This window comes from Polychytrium aggregatum (assembly GCF_025602895.1).
Source record: "Polychytrium aggregatum strain JEL109 chromosome Unknown BJ171scaffold_344, whole genome shotgun sequence".
Taxonomy (NCBI): domain Eukaryota; kingdom Fungi; phylum Chytridiomycota; class Chytridiomycetes; order Polychytriales; genus Polychytrium; species Polychytrium aggregatum.
In genome coordinates this window covers 1798-24241 of record NW_026516546.1, presented here as the reverse complement: position 1 = coordinate 24241, position 22444 = coordinate 1798, and the positions used below count along the sequence as shown (strand labels likewise).

Sequence of the window (22444 nt, the reverse complement as noted above, 5' to 3'; positions counted from 1 at the left end):
TTCCGAGTTCAAGCAACGCAGGAACAAGAATCCTTTGCTGCACGTCACCAGGGACGGAACCCTGGACTTGACCACGATGGTGTTTCGACCCAGTAGACCCGAGGACTACTTCACGATGTGGTCGAGCGCTTATTACAACGACCAAGGGACTGAAGCCGTTCTTAGAGCCATGGATCACTTGAACGAAATCATTCGCAGCATCTTTGTGGATCCGGACCAATTCGATTGGAACATGCGCTACTTTGCCAGTCTCCTGGATGGCAACAACGACGAGCAGTTCCTGGTCCTCGGCATCGGCAGCTCTTCCAACGGCAAGTCACTTATGGCCAAGATTCTCCGGATGACCCTTGGCCCGGTGTACTCCAGCATGTTGACCAGCTCCTACCTCCATACAAGTACTCAAAGTAGCTCTGCGGCAACTCCTGAGCTGGCATCCATCGTTGGCTCCCGCTTCGTCTATATTTCGGAGCTTGAACAAAAATCGAACAAACCTCGAGCCCTCAACACCATGCGAATCAAGAACCTTGTCGGTGGTGACGAGGTCGCCTTCCGCGATATCTACCAAGGCCAACAATCCAGGGAGCTCAGCATCAAGTTCATGATGATGTGCAACCCAGAGGACATCAACGTGCCTGAACTCATGAGGCACGATTCCATCCGGCGCCGAATCGTGATCAATCCATACCTGTCCAAGTTTGCTTTGGATCAAAAGGCATTCAACGACTATCGCGCTAAGCATCCGGGAAACCACTCTTTATGAAGGACGCTACCCTTGGAAACCTCGTTGAACAACAGGAGTACATCAACGCGATGCACTGCCTTATGCGCAAGTGGTATCCCAGATACCGAGATGGTGGATCACTCCTCAGCACTCGACCTTCAATCATGAGCCAGAGCAGCGTAGTTGGAGTACCCACCCAGGCCGATACATTGATCGAGTTCATTGATTCGACCTACATTATCCACCCGCCCGAAACTGAGGGCTTCAACAACACCGATTTCAACATTGCACAGCCGGTTCTTTCACTTGAGTTTTTCAGGTGGTTCAAATCTACCTGCATGGACAGGATCGAAACTGACGAGGTCTCCCGTTCTGTCAAGAGTGTTTGCGACAATACTGTGAGCGAACACAAAATCAAGTACCGAATCGGCAGCATCCTTGATAAGCACCAGTACCTTGCCCCTTTGAAAGTCGAGAAAACCAGCTCCAGTGGCACACAGAATTACCGTGGCCTCGAGAGAAAAGCAAGCCAACAGAAATAAGGGTTTGCATCTGTGCTGCTTTTGATTCACTTCCTTACAGTATCAGTATGTCGATGTGTTTCCCAATTAGTATCCTACTGACTTGTGAATTCAGCTCCTCTGTTGATTCCTTAGTGTTCCCCCTTCAATGAGTACCTTTCAATGATATCCGTTCGTTATATAGTATTAGTACCCACATCAGTGCCTTTATCTGTCCTCTTGGCCTTCTGAGTTCTTCTTCAGTACCCTTTTGTTTGACCATTCTACTCCTGCGATTATGGCTGGACTTCTCTTCCTGTTGTCGACGCATTGGTTCAATAAAAACACACTGTCGGGGAGGCTACATGCCTTGGCCGATGGTACAAAATCAAGAATGTCCAGACCACTGCCACATCTCAGTGACATTATCACAGCAGGCTCGGCTTGAGTTGGTTAGGCTTAGAGGGTTTAGGCTCATAGTGCCGCACTTGTTCACGCTCCCTCTACATGCTCTGCCTGTTGGCCTTTGGTTTGGGTGGGAGTGTATCTTGACAATTCGCTCAGTACACCTGGCTGCTCCATCACTGATACCACTACACAACTGTAACCACACTGACACTGATCCTGGATGATGGGTGTGACTCTTGTTCCACGGCCACATACTGCCATCATTGGTTGGGACCAGTGGTCGCAAGAGTATTGACGTCATGGCGTCTCAGACTGACTATGTGACAAGTCAACGCAGAGTACTCTGAGGAGTGGTCTTGGACTTGGAACCGTGGGAACATGCTGTCTTGGGGTAGGTGCTGCATCCAAGTTGACCCATTTGTGACTGGAGCCATGCCAATCTACTTGTGGTGCATGGTGGATGAACCAATGATCTTCGCCAAGGTTGAGACCACTGACAGATGATGGCATATCCACGATCTCAAAGCATGGATGATGAGTCTGACCTGGCATCCCACATGCCATTCCGATCTCAGACTCCGATCATCGGGTTCGTATCTCCCCCAAACTGACTCAGATTGGGGTATCCGAGGGCGTATCTACCGTGGGAAAGCTGCGTCTGGGGTGTCATGGGATGTGAATTGCATCAACCATGTGTCGTGGATGAGTAATGCATTCGCCGTGGGTGGTGATGGCATTGGTCATCGTCGATGCTGATTCGTGCGATATCGGTGCGCAGACTGTGACGTCGATCACGATGGTCGATCACGATGGCAGATAGGTCTGGTTGGGGCGATTCCCACGATCTTTGACGCTGGCGGCGATGCAGACTGGGAAACGATAAATACGGCAGCGAGGAAGACCAGCTTGACCGACATCGCCAATGCGAGTTTCGGATCGCCAACGCGGGATCGGATCGTGAAACACAGGTTCATCGCACATCGAGTTCTCTGCGAACCGCCGCACCTATCCTGCTCCTGCTGCACCAGTCCTGCTCCTGCTGCACCTGTCCTGCTCTTGCTGCACCGTGTGGCCTGCACCACACTGCTTTCACCTCTGTGTTTGTTCCAGCTCTGCCTCTCCAGTTCCCCGCCCTCGCTCCAACTCTCCCTGTTCCCTACCCTTCCCCACTGCTGAGTGATGTCCAAGGACAGACCCCAGCAGTCCCTTCTCCCGGCCTCGACCATCGCTGTCGGCAGCTTGATCTTCAAGCGCAAGGAGCGACCCGTGGCCACCCCTTCCTCCCCCGCCAAGCGTCGCCTGTCCTTGCCCGACGCAATGACCATGCTCCCCAGGCCGGAGCATGACGAGCGTCTCCCCGAGTCCGAGTTCCCGTCCGTGTCCTTCCCCGAGTCCAGGCTCCCGGCCCCGCCCGAGTTCAGGTTCCCGGCCGAACCCGACTCTTCGTTCCCGCCCTTGGACCGCGCTGCCGCCCGTGCCGCCGTCGACATTGATGAACTGGAGGACATCGATGTCGAAGAAGACCTCAGCCCGGACCAAGACCCTGACGCTGAGCCCTCGTCCTCCTGTGCCGACCAAGACCACCCTGCCGAGTCCCTGGCTCCCGTGTCCTCCTCCGCCGCTCCCCACCAAGACCACTGTGCCATGGACATTGTTGTCCAGCCCAGTGCCGACGTCGTCTCGGTTCCTTGGCGCGACGAGTTCTGGCGCAAGTGGCACGCCTCGTCCGACGTCGATGATCAGAAGGCTGCAACCCAGATCATCGACGTCACCAAGATGAACAACCAGCTGTGGATGGCCGTGACCGCCAAGCTGCAGTGCACTGTCCTGTGCCGCAAGTGCAAGCTCGCCTCGGCCGATCCCTGGATCGTCGTCAAGCACGGCAAGGACGAGTTCCAGCTCAAGTGTCCCCAGGCCCTCGAGGACGGACCCTGCCCCGGCCAGATGTCGGCCTTCCAGTTCTGGGCCCACATGAGCCGCACCACCAAGGAGTCCCGCAAGCTGTTTGTGGATGCGTTCTCGGACAAGTTCAAGGAGAACTTCCACACCAAGTGCGGCCTCAAGACCATGGACAAGCAGCGCGCCGTCCCCCGTGGTGCCTCTGGAGGTACCACTCGAGTTGTCCCTGCTTCCACTGCTGACCCCGTCGATCCAGCTCGTCGAGCTGTTGATGCTGCTGGCACTGCGTCCCCTGTCCCCAAGGCCAGGCCCGCCCTTCCGCCCCGACCCGTCGTCAAGGCCAAGACCCTTCCTCCGTCCCAGGCTGCCGTCCCGGCGATGAAACCCGAGGAGGCCCTCGCTATCCTCAAGCGAGAGGCTGACCGGGTGCAGTGCATCCTGTTCGAGGCACTCGTGGCCGACAACATGGATGCTGCCACCAAGGCCATGGTCCAGAAGATCGCCAAGTCCAATGTGGCAATCAGCCGTGCCACGGAGCAGCTCCGCAAGTCTGTTGCCAACAAGACTGCCACCCCCAAGACCCAGTCCCCCGGTTCCAAGACCCAGTCCTCCGGCTCCCTGCCTGGCTCTGCCCCTGTTTCCGCCCCGGCTCCCTCGTACAAGGCCGCTCTCTTGAAGAACGTTCGGGAGGCCGAGAGCCGTGTCGGCCGCATGTCCGAGGCCAGCCAGCTCGACGAATGGAAGAGGATGCTGACCACCGGCCGAATGCCAGGCTCCTCCAAGCCGATCCAGCCCAACCAGCACCGCCAGCCAGTCCTTGTCCCCGGGACGGTCGCCAACTCTGAGCTCCGGAACGACAAGTTCAGGGAGGCCGTCACCAACATGGACTGGCTGTACGTCGAGGGCATCCGCTGTGGCGACCTCGGCAGTGTCCGCCGCAACCTCAAGCGATGCGGCATCGACACCAGGGAGTTGGCCGAGATCAACTTCCCTGAGGCCACGGTCATGGAGGTCCTTGTCCGCGACAAATCCAACAAGGCCGACCTTGGTGCCCGTCTGGAGTCGCTGTCGTCCACACATGGCAGGGTCAGGGTCGTACCGGCCTACGACGTCATCCATGGTCTCAAGCACCATGGACTGGCCCTGTCCCGATCCGATGCCATCAAGAACTTTATGGCAAAGTCCCTCCGCCAGGCAGCCAAGGCCAAGACCGCCCCTGTCCGCCGCTGCATCCAGATGCGCATCCCCGAGGAGTACCGCGACGAGTACGACTCGCTCCTCAAGAAGGCCCTGTCCGGCAAGGAGGTCAAGCGGGCGGACATCACCGCCGTCCCCAAGGTCCCTGGTTCTGCCGCTGCCGCTGCCGCTACCGCTGCCCCTGCCGTTGTCGTTGCTGTCGCTGCTGCTGCTGCCCCCGCCGCTGGTGCCTCGTCAAAGCCCAGCAAGCCTCACCCCGCCTACAGAGTCCCGCTGTCCGTCATGGACACTGACTCTGAAGGAGAGGGCCCCCGGGCCAGCAGCAGCGCTGCACGACTCCAATGAATCCACACCCCTCGCAGGGAGGCGGCAGGGCCCAGACATCCCTGACCGTCGCTTCCTTCAATGTCTGTGGCATCAACGTCAACGACGTTGAACTCAAGAACCTCATCGACACCAACGACATCGACTTTGTCGGTGTCCAAGAAACCCTCGCCGACCTCGAACCCCGCAGCCCTCTCTGTGGCTATGCCGTCAAGGTCCCTGGTCCCCGTTGCCGCGCCGGCAGAGGCATCGCCATCCTCTACAACCCGGCCAGGATCGACCCGCACGACTTCACCAACATTGAAGTCAGCGACAAGGGCGACGCCATGTGGGTGACATACAAACACGTCATCCACATCGGCAACTTCTACCTGTCCCCGAGCCTCAAGCTGGACGACTACCGCGAGGCCCTCCAGTCGATCCACACCAAGGCCGCCCTCCCCGACGCCCAGGTCATTGTGGTGGGTGACTTCAATGCCCACCTCAGTGCCCTGAGCGGACTGCCCACGCCGCTCCGTGGCAGGGAGAAGATCCTCGAGGACACTGTCTCCCGCGCCGGTCTCCGCGTTGTGCCTCCAGCTGTGATCCCGACCCACACCCGGCAGCGGGGTCCCAGCTGGACAACGATCGACTACATCTTTGTGTCGCATCGCCAGGCCAACAACGACCCGCTGCTGCAGGTCGACACTGCCGGTGCCTTCCGTGGCCAGTCCGACCACTTCCCCATCTGGGCGACTCTGCGGGTACAGCCAAAGTACTACCCAAAGGTCGACCAGTGGCAGTGGAAGATCGCCCAGCTCGAGGATCCCGCCGTCCGCGCCCAGTACCTCTTGGCGCTGCTGGACGAGCGCGAACGCGGCCTGCAGCGCATCCAGGCTGCACTGCGGCCAATCTCAAGGGGATCGGTCATTCCGATCTCGGAGAGTGCGGCCCAGGACTGCATCGACCGCGCCTGGTCCATCATGATCGCCCTGATCACCACCGCTGCCGACTCCACCATCGGCAAGGCTTCCATCAAGACCGTCTGGAAGGACCCGGCCCTGATCCCCGAGATGCGGCAGCTTCGCGAGAGGCGCCGCGATCTCATCTACCAGCTCAAGTTGCCCGGGCTCTCCCTCCGCGTCGCCGAGGACAAGCGCGCCGAACTCCGCGCTGTCCGCAAACAAGAAAAGAACCTCATCGTCCAGTCCCGCCGAGCAGCCGAGACCCTGGCCATGAACAAGCTGCACTCCCTCAACGCTTCCGAGGTCGCCAAGTCCCTGGCCGCCATGAAGAAGCGCAAGGAGCTCGACGACGCCTTCCACTTTGACAACTCGGACGAGGCCCTCGAGCGACTTGTGGTTCACTACGGCAAGGTCTCCTCGCACTCCCAGGACACCCCCGGTGCCGCCTTTGACCGGACCGTCGGCCCAAGACCCCTGGACACTGTTCCGCGCCTGCTCCCCGAGGACCGCTCCATTCCCCGCTTGTCGTCGGACGAGGTGGCCGATGCCATCGTCAAGTCCCCCAAGCGCAAGTCCTCCGGCCCGGACAAGATCAAGGCCGAGATGCTGCACCCTGTCGCTCCCGTGGTCGCTCCCTGGCTCCGGGCCATCCTGCTGGCCGCCCTCAAGGCCTCCGTCGTCCCGACCGAGTGGAACACTGTCCTGATCCACCCGGTCTACAAGAACAAGGGTTCGATCCTCGATCCGGCCATGTACCGGCCCATCGGGTTGACCCAGGTCCTCCGCAAGATCGCCGAGCGAGTCCTGCTGCCGTTCCTCACCCGCGAGATCGGCATCATGGACATTGCCCAGGGAGGCTTCCGCCCGGACCGAGGCACCCTCGACCAGGTGTACTCGCTCGACGCTCTTGTCCGCATGAACAAGATCCGCGACGACGAGTACAGCCTGGTCTTCCTCGACATCAAGGCCGCCTACGACACTGTCTGGCGGGAGCGCCTCTGGGACAAGATCGCCACCCGAGGTGCTGGTCCGGTCGCCGTCGGGGTCCTCAGGGCCATGCTCGACCGCACTCTTGTCCGCGTCGCCAGCAAGGGCCGCACGTCGCAGCCTGTGTGGCTGCAGAAGGGTCTCATCCAAGGCTCGGTCCTGAGTCCCCTTCTGTTCAGTGCCCACATTGACGACCTGCCTGGACTGCTCCGAGCCGAGGACGGACTTGTGCTTGCCTCGAGTCGCCACCACCGTCTCCGGGTCAACTCGCTCTGGTTTGCCGATGACGGTGTCCTCATCTGTCCGGCTGGCCGCACCCAGGCCATGCTGGATATCTGCGAACGCCACAGCATCGACAACCGGTACCGCTTCTCGCCTCCCAAGTGCGAGGTGCTTGTACTCGGCCTGCAACGTCGACCAGCTCCATCCCGCCAAGCTGTACGGCACCGAGCTGCCCAAGGTCCTCCAGTTCCGCTACCTCGGTGTCATGGTCGACATTGACGGATTCCGCCCGGACCTCCAGTTCGACAAGCTCCTCCGCAAGGTCCACATGGTCACCGACACCGTGGTTGGACTCGGCATCACCCTCGGCAAGGTCTCGGCCAAGACCATCACCCAGGTCTACAAGACCTTTGTGCGGCCGACCCTCGAATACGGGATGGCCATGGACATCCCCGACCCAGCTCTGCGCGACCGCCTCGACGACGCCCAGATGACGGCCCTCCGCACCATGTTCCGCGTCGGCCCCGGCACTCCCGTCGGTGCCATGCACCTCAACTGCGGCCTTCCCAAGATGTCGGTCCGTGTCAAGATGCTGGCCCTGCAGAACTGGGCCCGCTGGGACGACCAAGTCTCTGACGGCGACAAGATGCTGTCGATGATCCTGCGCAACAAGATCATTGCGCCCTACCACCCCGACCAGTTCCTCGGCCAAGGAGTCCGAGCCGATCCGCACTGGGCCATGGTGGTCCGCCGACAAGAGGCCGACCACTCCCTCACGGCCACGGAGATCTACCGAGGCAAGACCCGACACCAGCCGCCGCCGCCCGGACCGCCCCGACCCCAGCCCGTCCCGATCAAGACCCTCATCTTCGAGGACCACATGAAGAACGGCTTCGACCGCTCCAAGCAGCTCACCGCCGCCTGCACCCCGTCGACCAAGATGTCGGGACTCTGGGAGGCTCGCGGGTACCAAGGATCCATGATCATGCTCATGTTCATGGTCCGATGGCGACTCGGTGCTCTCCCAGGCCACTTCAGATTTGGCTACCGCAAGTGCAAGAACCTGGCTCGACACGGATCCGGGATCGACTTGACCAGGACCCACGCACAGCAGTGTGTGGATCCGCATCAAGTCCTGGTCCGCAAGGTCGCAGCCCTCAAGACGGCCCACCCGACTTGGGTGGAAAGTGGTATAGCCGGAGTGGGACCAGTGGACAAGCTGCTGGACCTGCTCAGTTTCGATCGCACTCCCCCTCGCAGTCGCACCCCTCCCGCACTTGGATCACTTGCTGCTCATGTACCCGCTCCCCGCACTGCCTTCCGAGCATTCGCACTTGGTGCACACCCAGCACCACCACCCACTCCCACACCCAGTGTAGTCCCACCCTTGCAGTCTCTCCCTGCACCCTCATCACAGCGTAGTATAGTGTCAGCACTTGTCATTCCTCCACCCCGACCCCCCCTCGATCCTGCTGTTCCCTTGTGGGAACTGCTCGAAAATGTGTTCACCCGCTTGGTCTCAGACCTTGTGGGCAGCTGAGGCAGCACTAGGCTGCAACAGGAGTAAATAGGCTTGCCTGTGTACTCAACGTGCCGGGGTACCAACCTGTTGGACCTGATGGCTTGTCTTCTTGAATAAAGTTGACTATAGTAACAAAAAAAAAAAAAAAACCGCCAAGCTGCAGTGCACTGTCCTGTGCCGCAAGTGCAAGCTCGCCTCGGCCGATCCCTGGATCGTCGTCAAGCACGGCAAGGACGAGTTCCAGCTCAAGTGTCCCCAGGCCCTCGAGGACGGACCCTGCCCCGGCCAGATGTCGGCCTTCCAGTTCTGGGCCCACATGAGCCGCACCACCAAGGAGTCCCGCAAGCTGTTTGTGGATGCGTTCTCGGACAAGTTCAAGGAGAACTTCCACACCAAGTGCGGCCTCAAGACCATGGACAAGCAGCGCGCCGTCCCCCGTGGTGCCTCTGAAGGTGCCCCTCGAGCAGCCCCTGCTTCCACTGCTGACCCCGTCGATCCAGCTCGTCGAGCTGTTGATGCTGTTGGCACTGCGTCCCCTGTCCCCAAGGCCAGGCCCGTCCTTCCGCCCCGACCCGTCGTCAAGGCCAAGACCCCTCCTCCGTCCCAGGCTCCCGTCCCTGCGATGAAACCCGAGGAGGCCCTCGCTATCCTCAAGCGAGAGGCTGACCGGGTGCAGTCCATCCTGTTCGAGGCACTCGTGGCCGACAACATGGATGCTGCCACCAAGGCCATGGTCCAGAAGATCGCCAAGTCCAATGTGGCAATCAGCCGTGCCACGGAGCAGCTCCGCAAGTCTGTATCCGACAAAACTGCCGCCCCCAAGACCCAGTCCCCCGGTTCCAAGACCCAGTCCTCCGGCTCCCTCCCTGGCTCTGCCCCTGTTTCCGCCCCGTCTCCCTCGTACAAGGCCGCTCTCTTGAAGAACGTTCGGGAGGCCGAGAGCCGTGTCGGCCGCATGTCCGAGGCCAGCCAGCTCGACGAGTGGAAGAGGATGCTGACCACCGGCCGAATGCCAGGCTCCTCCAAGCCGATCCAGCCCAACCAGCACCGCCAGCCAGTCCTTGTCCCCGGGACGGTCGCCAACTCTGAGCTCCGGAACGACAAGTTCAGGGAGGCCGTCACCAACATGGACTGGCTGTACGTCCAGGGCATCCGCTGTGGCGACCTCGGCAGTGTCCGCCGCAACCTCAAGCGGTGCGGCATCGACACCAGGGAGTTGGCCGAGATCAACTTCCCTGAGGCCACGGTCATGGAGGTCCTTGTCCGCGACAAGGCCAACAAGGCCGACCTTGGTGCCCGTCTGGAGTCGCTGTCGTCCGCACATGGCAGGGTCAGGGTCGTACCGGCCTACGACGTCATCCACGGTCTCAAGCACCATGGCCTGGCCCTGTCCCGATCCGATGCCATCAAGAACTTTATGGCAAAGTCCCTCCGCCAGGCAGCCAAGGCCAAGACCGCCCCTGTCCGCCGCTGCATCCAGATGCGCATCCCCGAGGAGTACCGCGACGAGTACGACTCGCTCCTCAAGAAGGCCCTGTCCGGCAAGGAGGTCAAGCGGGCGGACATCACCGCCGTCCCCAAGGTCCCTGGTTCTGCCGCTGCCGCTGCCGCTACCGCTGCCCCTGCCGTTGTCGTTGCTGTCGCTGCTGCTGCTGCCCCCGCCGCTGGTGCCTCGTCAAAGCCCAGCAAGCCTCACCCCGCCTACAGAGTCCCGCTGTCCGTCATGGACACTGACTCTGAAGGAGAGGGCCCCCGGGCCAGCAGCAGCGCTGCACGACTCCAATGAATCCACACCCCTCGCAGGGAGGCGGCAGGGCCCAGACATCCCTGACCGTCGCTTCCTTCAATGTCTGTGGCATCAACGTCAACGACGTTGAACTCAAGAACCTCATCGACACCAACGACATCGACTTTGTCGGTGTCCAAGAAACCCTCGCCGACCTCGAACCCCGCAGCCCTCTCTGTGGCTATGCCGTCAAGGTCCCTGGTCCCCGTTGCCGCGCCGGCAGAGGCATCGCCATCCTCTACAACCCGGCCAGGATCGACCCGCACGACTTCACCAACATTGAAGTCAGCGACAAGGGCGACGCCATGTGGGTGACATACAAACACGTCATCCACATCGGCAACTTCTACCTGTCCCCGAGCCTCAAGCTGGACGACTACCGCGAGGCCCTCCAGTCGATCCACACCAAGGCCGCCCTCCCCGACGCCCAGGTCATTGTGGTGGGTGACTTCAATGCCCACCTCAGTGCCCTGAGCGGACTGCCCACGCCGCTCCGTGGCAGGGAGAAGATCCTCGAGGACACTGTCTCCCGCGCCGGTCTCCGCGTTGTGCCTCCAGCTGTGATCCCGACCCACACCCGGCAGCGGGGTCCCAGCTGGACAACGATCGACTACATCTTTGTGTCGCATCGCCAGGCCAACAACGACCCGCTGCTGCAGGTCGACACTGCCGGTGCCTTCCGTGGCCAGTCCGACCACTTCCCCATCTGGGCGACTCTGCGGGTACAGCCAAAGTACTACCCAAAGGTCGACCAGTGGCAGTGGAAGATCGCCCAGCTCGAGGATCCCGCCGTCCGCGCCCAGTACCTCTTGGCGCTGCTGGACGAGCGCGAACGCGGCCTGCAGCGCATCCAGGCTGCACTGCGGCCAATCTCAAGGGGATCGGTCATTCCGATCTCGGAGAGTGCGGCCCAGGACTGCATCGACCGCGCCTGGTCCATCATGATCGCCCTGATCACCACCGCTGCCGACTCCACCATCGGCAAGGCTTCCATCAAGACCGTCTGGAAGGACCCGGCCCTGATCCCCGAGATGCGGCAGCTTCGCGAGAGGCGCCGCGATCTCATCTACCAGCTCAAGTTGCCCGGGCTCTCCCTCCGCGTCGCCGAGGACAAGCGCGCCGAACTCCGCGCTGTCCGCAAACAAGAAAAGAACCTCATCGTCCAGTCCCGCCGAGCAGCCGAGACCCTGGCCATGAACAAGCTGCACTCCCTCAACGCTTCCGAGGTCGCCAAGTCCCTGGCCGCCATGAAGAAGCGCAAGGAGCTCGACGACGCCTTCCACTTTGACAACTCGGACGAGGCCCTCGAGCGACTTGTGGTTCACTACGGCAAGGTCTCCTCGCACTCCCAGGACACCCCCGGTGCCGCCTTTGACCGGACCGTCGGCCCAAGACCCCTGGACACTGTTCCGCGCCTGCTCCCCGAGGATCGATCCATTCCCCGCTTGTCGTCGGACGAGGTGGCCGATGCCATCGTCAAGTCCCCCAAGCGCAAGTCCTCCGGCCCGGACAAGATCAAGGCCGAGATGCTGCACCCTGTCGCTCCCGTGGTCGCTCCCTGGCTCCGGGCCATCCTGCTGGCCGCCCTCAAGGCCTCCGTCGTCCCGACCGAGTGGAACACTGTCCTGATCCACCCGGTCTACAAGAACAAGGGTTCGATCCTCGATCCGGCCATGTACCGGCCCATCGGGTTGACCCAGGTCCTCCGCAAGATCGCCGAGCGAGTCCTGCTGCCGTTCCTCACCCGCGAGATCGGCATCATGGACATTGCCCAGGGAGGCTTCCGCCCGGACCGAGGCACCCTCGACCAGGTGTACTCGCTCGACGCTCTTGTCCGCATGAACAAGATCCTGCGACGACGAGTACAGCCTGGTCTTCCTCGACATCAAGGCCGCCTACGACACTGTCTGGCGGGAGCGCCTCTGGGACAAGATCGCCGCCCGAGGTGCTGGTCCGGTCGCCGTCGGGGTCCTCAGGGCCATGTTCGACCGCACTCTTGTCCGCGTCGCCAGCAAGGGCCGCACGTCACAGCCTGTGTGGCTGCAGAAGGGTCTCATCCAAGGCTCGGTCCTGAGTCCCCTTCTGTTCAGTGCCCACATTGACGACCTGCCTGGACTGCTCCGAGCCGAGGACGGACTTGTGCTTGCCTCCAGTCGCCACCACCGTCTCCGGGTCAACTCGCTCTGGTTTGCCGACGATGGTGTCCTCATCTGTCCGGCTGGCCGCACCCAGGCCATGCTGGACATCTGTGAGCGTCACAGTGTCGACAATCGCTACCGCTTCTCGCCTCCCAAGTGCGAGGTGCTGTACTCGGCCTGCAACGTCGACCAGCTCCATCCCGCCAAGCTGTACGGCACCGAGCTGCCCAAGGTCCTCCAGTTCCGCTACCTCGGTGTCATGGTCGACATTGACGGATTCCGCCCGGACCTCCAGTTCGACAAGCTCCTCCGCAAGGTCCACATGGTCACCGACACCGTGGTTGGACTTGGCATCACCCTCGGCAAGGTCTCGGCCAAGACCATCACCCAGGTCTACAAGACCTTTGTGCGGCCGACCCTCGAATACGGGATGGCCATGGACATCCCGGACCCGGCTCTGCGCGACCGCCTCGACGACGCCCAGATGACGGCCCTCCGCACCATGTTCCGCGTCGGCCCCGGCACTCCCGTCGGTGCCATGCACCTCAACTGCGGCCTCCCCAAGATGTCCGTCCGTGTCAAGATGCTGGCCCTGCAGAACTGGGCCCGCTGGGACGACCAAGTCTCTGACGGCGACAAGATGCTGTCGATGATCCTGCGCAACAAGATCATTGCGCCCTACCACCCCGACCAGTTCCTCGGCCAAGGAGTCCGAGCCGATCCGCACTGGGCCATGGTGGTCCGCCGACAAGAGGCCGACCACTCCCTCACGGCCACGGAGATCTACCGAGGCAAGACCCGACACCAGCCGCCGCCGCCCGGACCGCCCCGACCCCAGCCCGTCCCGATCAAGACCCTCATCTTCGAGGACCACATGAAGAACGGCTTCGACCGCTCCAAGCAGCTCACCGCCGCCTGCACCCCGTCGACCAAGATGTCGGGACTCTGGGAGGCTCGCGGGTACCAAGGATCCATGGTCATGCTCATGTTCATGGTCCGATGGCGACTCGGTGCTCTCCCAGGCCACTTCAGGTTCGGATACCGCAAGTGCAAGAACCTGGCTCGACACGGATCCGGGATCGACTTGACCAGGACCCACGCACAGCAATGTGTGGATCCGCATCAAGTCCTGGTCCGCAAGGTCGCAGCCCTCAAGACGGCCCACCCGACTTGGGTGGAAAGTGGTATAGCCGGAGTGGGACCAGTGGACAAGCTGCTGGACCTGCTCTCTTTCGATCGCACTCCCCCTCGCACTCGCACCCCTCCCGCACTTGGATCGCTTGCTGCTCATGTACCCGCTCCCCGCACTGCCTTCCGAGCATTCGCACTTGGTGCACACCCAGTACCAGCACCCACTCCCACAACCAGTGTAGTCCCACCCTTGCAGTCTCTCCCTGCACCCTCATCACAGCGTAGTATAGTGCCAGCACTTGTCACTCCACCACCCCGACCTCCCGTCGATCCTGCTATTCCCTTGTGGGAACTGCTTGAAAATGTGTTCACCCGCTTGGTCTCAGACCTTGTGGGCAGCTGAGGCAGCACTAGGCTGCAACAGGAGTAAATAGGCTTGCCTGTGTACTCAACGTGCCGGGGTACCAACCTGTTGGACCTGATGGCTTGTCTTCTTAAATAAAGTTGACTATAGTAACAAAAAAAAAAAAGTGCCCACATTGACGACCTGCCTGGACTGCTCCGAGCCGAGGACGGACTTGTGCTTGCCTCCAGTCGCCACCACCGTCTCCGGGTCAACTCGCTCTGGTTTGCCGACGATGGTGTCCTCATCTGTCCGGCTGGCCGCACCCAGGCCATGCTGGACATCTGTGAGCGTCACAGTGTCGACAATCGCTACCGCTTCTCGCCTCCCAAGTGCGAGGTGCTGTACTCGGCCTGCAACGTCGACCAGCTCCATCCCGCCAAGCTGTACGGCACCGAGCTGCCCAAGGTCCTCCAGTTCCGCTACCTCGGTGTCATGGTCGACATTGACGGATTCCGCCCGGACCTCCAGTTCGACAAGCTCCTCCGCAAGGTCCACATGGTCACCGACACCGTGGTTGGACTTGGCATCACCCTCGGCAAGGTCTCGGCCAAGACCATCACCCAGGTCTACAAGACCTTTGTGCGGCCGACCCTCGAATACGGGATGGCCATGGACATCCCGGACCCGGCTCTGCGCGACCGCCTCGACGACGCCCAGATGACGGCCCTCCGCACCATGTTCCGCGTCGGCCCCGGCACTCCCGTCGGTGCCATGCACCTCAACTGCGGCCTCCCCAAGATGTCCGTCCGTGTCAAGATGCTGGCCCTGCAGAACTGGGCCCGCTGGGACGACCAAGTCTCTGACGGCGACAAGATGCTGTCGATGATCCTGCGCAACAAGATCATTGCGCCCTACCACCCCGACCAGTTCCTCGGCCAAGGAGTCCGAGCCGATCCGCACTGGGCCATGGTGGTCCGCCGACAAGAGGCCGACCACTCCCTCACGGCCACGGAGATCTACCGAGGCAAGACCCGACACCAGCCGCCGCCGCCCGGACCGCCCCGACCCCAGCCCGTCCCGATCAAGACCCTCATCTTCGAGGACCACATGAAGAACGGCTTCGACCGCTCCAAGCAGCTCACCGCCGCCTGCACCCCGTCGACCAAGATGTCGGGACTCTGGGAGGCTCGCGGGTACCAAGGATCCATGGTCATGCTCATGTTCATGGTCCGATGGCGACTCGGTGCTCTCCCAGGCCACTTCAGGTTCGGATACCGCAAGTGCAAGAACCTGGCTCGACACGGATCCGGGATCGACTTGACCAGGACCCACGCACAGCAATGTGTGGATCCGCATCAAGTCCTGGTCCGCAAGGTCGCAGCCCTCAAGACGGCCCACCCGACTTGGGTGGAAAGTGGTATAGCCGGAGTGGGACCAGTGGACAAGCTGCTGGACCTGCTCTCTTTCGATCGCACTCCCCCTCGCACTCGCACCCCTCCCGCACTTGGATCGCTTGCTGCTCATGTACCCGCTCCCCGCACTGCCTTCCGAGCATTCGCACTTGGTGCACACCCAGTACCAGCACCCACTCCCACAACCAGTGTAGTCCCACCCTTGCAGTCTCTCCCTGCACCCTCATCACAGCGTAGTATAGTGCCAGCACTTGTCACTCCACCACCCCGACCTCCCGTCGATCCTGCTATTCCCTTGTGGGAACTGCTTGAAAATGTGTTCACCCGCTTGGTCTCAGACCTTGTGGGCAGCTGAGGCAGCACTAGGCTGCAACAGGAGTAAATAGGCTTGCCTGTGTACTCAACGTGCCGGGGTACCAACCTGTTGGACCTGATGGCTTGTCTTCTTAAATAAAGTTGACTATAGTAACAAAAAAAAAAAAACCAGGGAGTTGGCCGAGATCAACTTCCCTGAGGCCACGGTCATGGAGGTCCTTGTCCGCGACAAGGCCAACAAGGCCGACCTTGGTGCCCGTCTGGAGTCGCTGTCGTCCGCACATGGCAGGGTCAGGGTCGTACCGGCCTACGACGTCATCCACGGTCTCAAGCACCATGGCCTGGCCCTGTCCCGATCCGATGCCATCAAGAACTTTATGGCAAAGTCCCTCCGCCAGGCAGCCAAGGCCAAGACCGCCCCTGTCCGCCGCTGCATCCAGATGCGCATCCCCGAGGAGTACCGCGACGAGTACGACTCGCTCCTCAAGAAGGCCCTGTCCGGCAAGGAGGTCAAGCGGGCGGACATCACCGCCGTCCCCAAGGTCCCTGGTTCTGCCGCTGCCGCTGCCGCTACCGCTGCCCCTGCCGTTGTCGTTGCTGTCGCTGCTGCTGCTGCCCCCGCCGCTGGTGCCTCGTCAAAGCCCAGCAAGCCTCACCCCGCCTACAGAGTCCCGCTGTCCGTCATGGACACTGACTCTGAAGGAGAGGGCCCCCGGGCCAGCAGCAGCGCTGCACGACTCCAATGAATCCACACCCCTCGCAGGGAGGCGGCAGGGCCCAGACATCCCTGACCGTCGCTTCCTTCAATGTCTGTGGCATCAACGTCAACGACGTTGAACTCAAGAACCTCATCGACACCAACGACATCGACTTTGTCGGTGTCCAAGAAACCCTCGCCGACCTCGAACCCCGCAGCCCTCTCTGTGGCTATGCCGTCAAGGTCCCTGGTCCCCGTTGCCGCGCCGGCAGAGGCATCGCCATCCTCTACAACCCGGCCAGGATCGACCCGCACGACTTCACCAACATTGAAGTCAGCGACAAGGGCGACGCCATGTGGGTGACATACAAACACGTCATCCACATCGGCAACTTCTACCTGTCCCCGAGCCTCAAGCTGGACGACTACCGCGAGGCCCTCCAGTCGATCCACACCAAGGCCGCCCTCCCCGACGCCCAGGTCATTGTGGTGGGTGACTTCAATGCCCACCTCAGTGCCCTGAGCGGACTGCCCACGCCGCTCCGTGGCAGGGAGAAGATCCTCGAGGACACTGTCTCCCGCGCCGGTCTCCGCGTTGTGCCTCCAGCTGTGATCCCGACCCACACCCGGCAGCGGGGTCCCAGCTGGACAACGATCGACTACATCTTTGTGTCGCATCGCCAGGCCAACAACGACCCGCTGCTGCAGGTCGACACTGCCGGTGCCTTCCGTGGCCAGTCCGACCACTTCCCCATCTGGGCGACTCTGCGGGTACAGCCAAAGTACTACCCAAAGGTCGACCAGTGGCAGTGGAAGATCGCCCAGCTCGAGGATCCCGCCGTCCGCGCCCAGTACCTCTTGGCGCTGCTGGACGAGCGCGAACGCGGTCTGCAGCGCATCCAGGCTGCACTGCGGCCAATCTCAAGGGGATCGGTCATTCCGATCTCGGAGAGTGCGGCCCAGGACTGCATCGACCGCGCCTGGTCCATCATGATCGCCCTGATCACCACCGCTGCCGACTCCACCATCGGCAAGGCTTCCATCAAGACCGTCTGGAAGGACCCGGCCCTGATCCCCGAGATGCGGCAGCTTCGCGAGAGGCGCCGCGATCTCATCTACCAGCTCAAGTTGCCCGGGCTCTCCCTCCGCGTCGCCGAGGACAAGCGCGCCGAACTCCGCGCTGTCCGCAAACAAGAAAAGAACCTCATCGTCCAGTCCCGCCGAGCAGCCGAGACCCTGGCCATGAACAAGCTGCACTCCCTCAACGCTTCCGAGGTCGCCAAGTCCCTGGCCGCCATGAAGAAGCGCAAGGAGCTCGACGACGCCTTCCACTTTGACAACTCGGACGAGGCCCTCGAGCGACTTGTGGTTCACTACGGCAAGGTCTCCTCGCACTCCCAGGACACCCCCGGTGCCGCCTTTGACCGGACCGTCGGCCCAAGACCCCTGGACACTGTTCCGCGCCTGCTCCCCGAGGACCGCTCCATTCCCCGCTTGTCGTCGGACGAGGTGGCCGATGCCATCGTCAAGTCCCCCAAGCGCAAGTCCTCCGGCCCGGACAAGATCAAGGCCGAGATGCTGCACCCTGTCGCTCCCGTGGTCGCTCCCTGGCTCCGGGCCATCCTGCTGGCCGCCCTCAAGGCCTCCGTCGTCCCGACCGAGTGGAACACTGTCCTGATCCACCCGGTCTACAAGAACAAGGGTTCGATCCTCGATCCGGCCATGTACCGGCCCATCGGGTTGACCCAGGTCCTCCGCAAGATCGCCGAGCGAGTCCTGCTGCCGTTCCTCACCCGCGAGATCGGCATCATGGACATTGCCCAGGGAGGCTTCCGCCCGGACCGAGGCACCCTCGACCAGGTGTACTCGCTCGACGCTCTTGTCCGCATGAACAAGATCCGCGACGACGAGTACAGCCTGGTCTTCCTCGACATCAAGGCCGCCTACGACACTGTCTGGCGGGAGCGCCTCTGGGACAAGATCGCCGCCCGAGGTGCTGGTCCGGTCGCCGTCGGGGTCCTCAGGGCCATGTTCGACCGCACTCTTGTCCGCGTCGCCAGCAAGGGCCGCACGTCGCAGCCTGTGTGGCTGCAGAAGGGTCTCATCCAAGGCTCGGTCCTGAGTCCCCTTCTGTTCAGTGCCCACATTGACGACCTGCCTGGACTGCTCCGAGCCGAGGACGGACTTGTGCTTGCCTCGAGTCGCCACCACCGTCTCCGGGTCAACTCGCTCTGGTTCGCCGATGACGGTGTCCTCATCTGTCCGGCTGGCCGCACCCAGGCCATGCTGGATATCTGTGAACGCCACAGCATCGACAACCGCTACCGCTTCTCGCCTCCCAAGTGCGAGGTGTTGTACTCGGCCTGCAACGTCGACCAGCTCCATCCCGCCAAGCTGTACGGCACCGAGCTGCCCAAGGTCCTCCAGTTCCGCTACCTCGGTGTCATGGTCGACATTGACGGATTCCGCCCGGACCTCCAGTTCGACAAGCTCCTCCGCAAGGTCCACATGGTCACCGACACCGTGGTTGGACTCGGCATCACCCTCGGCAAGGTCTCGGCCAAGACCATCACCCAGGTCTACAAGACCTTTGTGCGGCCGACCCTCGAATACGGGATGGCCATGGACATCCCGGACCCGGCTCTGCGCGACCGCCTCGACGACGCCCAGATGACGGCCCTCCGCACCATGTTCCGCGTCGGCCCCGGCACTCCCGTCGGTGCCATGCACCTCAACTGCGGCCTTCCCAAGATGTCGGTCCGTGTCAAGATGCTGGCCCTGCAGAACTGGGCCCGCTGGGACGACCAAGTCTCTGACGGCGACAAGATGCTGTCGATGATCCTGCGCAACAAGATCATTGCGCCCTACCACCCCGACCAGTTCCTCGGCCAAGGAGTCCGAGCCGATCCGCACTGGGCCATGGTTGTAACGTCCACTACTGGGACGTTGGGGCAAGACGGGGAGGGAGGGGGTACAAGACAAGACAGGACGGGGCAGAACAGGGCGGTGCTAGGCTACTCTAGCGGACGGGTGAGCTCGGGGAGCACTTACGTTTATTCACGATAAAACCGAACTCCAGACAAACGGGGGGAACGGGGGCAACCCGCAGGTATACCCTGCGGTGGCCTGCCTGCGGTGCGTGAAAACGCAAAGCGCAGCACAGGTCACGACCCACTGCGCCGCGCAGTACGCGCAGTACGCGCAGCACAGCGTCGGAGATACCATCTCCTACACTCCCACACTTAAGAAGGCTTCCTGCGAGGAGCCCTGCGTGTGCTCTTTATTTGGGGCTCCTCGAGGTGTTTACCGTATTTACTCAGCTCCTCGGGTGCATGGGACAAGTCCTCCAGTGTTTGCCATGTGTTGCCCGAGTGTGGGTAACCAACCCACTTGACATAAAACCGAAGTGACCCATCAGCCACTTTCTTGTGCCTCACGATCCTTTCGACTTCATATTCTTGAGTATAGTATTGTCCGAGGTCGTCTTCCAGTGGTGCGTCGTCCGGGACACCTTCGTCGGCGTCGGGGAACTGTGCTGGACTGCGGGTCGTGTGGCGACGCAGCTTGGACACATGGAAGACAGGATGGAGCTTGCTTCCAGGTGGCAAGTCCAACAGGTAGTTGAGGGGACTGGGTCGGGCCGCTATCTTGAACGGTCCTCGGTACTTGGGCAACAACTTCTTTGACTGGGCTTCGGGGACCTTGATGTTGTCGGCGTCCAGGTAGACAAGGTCTCCAACTTCAAAGGAGACATCCTGGTGTCGGCGGTCGTAGTACTTCGCCATCACTTGTTGCGCATCCGTGAGCGCGTCGGCGATCATCTTGTGTCGGACTTGATGATCTTTGACAAAGGCACTTGGTTTGGGAGGCAATCCAGCCGTGGACTCGGTCAGTGTCAAGGAGGTGGGAACATCAGGCTGGAATCCGTAGAGCGCCTCAAAGGGGCTCAAGCCAGTTGTGCTCGACTTGGCGGTGTTGTATGCAAACTCTGCATGACTCAGCTGTATGTCCCAGTCGTCTTGGCTGGTCGAGGCGTATGTCCTCAGGTATTGCTCGAGGGTGCGGATCGTCCGCTCGGACTGTCCATCCGTTTGTTGGTGGTGCGAGGTTGACATGTTCAGCTTGGTGCCGAGATGGTCGAACAGACTTGTCCAAAACAAGGAGGTGAATCGGGGGTCTCGATCACTGACGATGGACTTTGGGAGGCCGTGGTGCTTGAACACATGCTTGAAGAACAGCAGTGCAAGGTCAGGCGCGGAGCATGTCGTCTGGCACGGCACAAAGTGTGCCATCTTGCTGAACCTGTCGACAAAGACAGCGATTGCATCGTGGTCCAACTTGGTCGTCGGTAGATGCGTGATGAGATCCATGGACATGCTGGTCCAGGGGCGGTCGGGAACAGGCAGGGGTTGCAGCAATCCTTGCTCTCGGGTCGTGCGTGACTTGACCATCTTGCAGGTATGGCAGGACTCGATGTACTTCTCGACGGTGCGCTTCATTCCAGGCCAGTATGCGACTTTGGCCAGTCGGTCGTATGTCTTCTCGACTCCAAAGTGTCCAGCGAGGGGCGAGTCGTGGACCTCTTGGAGCAACTTGGTCTTCAACGACGGAATGTCCGGCACACAGACACGGCTGTCCTTCTTCAGGAGGAGCAGGCCATCACGCACTGTGTACTCGGATGATTCGTCGTCCTTGGGGAGCTTAGACACCTTTCGGAACAGTTCTCCGAACTGTTTGTCGTTGGCGATGTTGTCTCGGACAACATCCAGCATCGTGTTGTCGACACTGACAGTCGACTCGTACAGTGACGCCAATTGGTAGTCGGGGCGTCGGGACAGTGCGTCAGGCACCACATTGAGTTTGCCTTTCTGGTATACAACCTCGTAGTTGTACTCGGCGAGGAACTCCATCCATCGCGCTTGGCGTCGGCTCAGGTTCTTCTTGGTGTCGAGGTAACGCAGTGACTGGTGGTCCGTCACAATCTTGAAGGGCTTGGCGGTACCGTGGAGGTACACTCGGAACTTCTGCAGCGCGTAGATGATCGCAAGCTGCTCCTTCTCGTGCACGGGATAGTTGATCTCGTGTTGGGACAGTTTGCGCGACTCGAAGGCAACGGGCCTTCCCTCCTGCATCAAAACAGCTCCCACCGCAAAGTCGGAGGCGTCGGTGTGCACGGAGACATCCGTGTTCGGGTCGAACACAGCGAGGACAGGAGCGTTCGTCAAGGCGTGCTTGAGGGTCTCGAACGCTTGGCGTTGTGGGTGGTCCCACACGAAGGGGCACTCTTTGCGGAGTAGGTCTGTGAGTGGACCGGCAGTGCGCGCCAGATCGGGGATGAATCGGCGGTAGTAGTTGACGAGACCGAGAAACGACTGCACGTCAGAGACGCATGCGAGCGGCGGCCACTCGACCACAGACTTGACCTTGGCGGGGTCGACTTCGATTCCTCTTCCTGAGACAACGTGTCCCAGGAACGGGACTTGATTCTTGAAGAACTCACACTTGGACAGTTTGGCATACAACTTGTGCTCGCGTAGCTTGGCCAGCACGCGGGCGACATGACCTTCATGGGTCGCTTCATCCTTGCTGTACACAAGGATATCATCCAGGTACACGATGACAGAGTTGTCGAGCTCTTGGCGGAACACATCGTTCATCAGCTGCATGAACGTGGCAGGTGCGTTCGTCAATCCGAACGGCAGCACTAGGAACTCGTACAGTCCGTAGCGAGTCCTGAAGGCGGTCTTGTGGACATCATCCTCGTGGATGCGGATCTGATGGTAGCCTGAGCGGAGGTCTATCTTGCTAAAGACCTTTGCTCCACTCAGACGATCCATCAACTCGTCGATCCTGGGCAACGGGTAGGTGTTCTTGATGGTCTGTTTGTTTAGTGCG

At 61.1% G+C, this 22444-nt stretch overlaps 1 protein-coding gene across 1 annotated transcript; it reads left to right on the top strand.

Moving 5' to 3' along the window:
- Window positions 1-76: 76 nt before the first annotated feature.
- Window positions 77-1333, top strand: BJ171DRAFT_483921 (uncharacterized protein; the record flags this gene model as incomplete). Its single annotated transcript, XM_053108970.1, has 3 exons — window positions 77-670; window positions 796-1119; window positions 1304-1333. The coding sequence occupies 3 exons, from the start codon at window positions 77-79 to the stop codon at window positions 1331-1333; spliced, it is 948 nt and encodes a 315-aa protein (XP_052961369.1).
- Between the last annotated feature and the right edge of the window lie 21111 nt (window positions 1334-22444).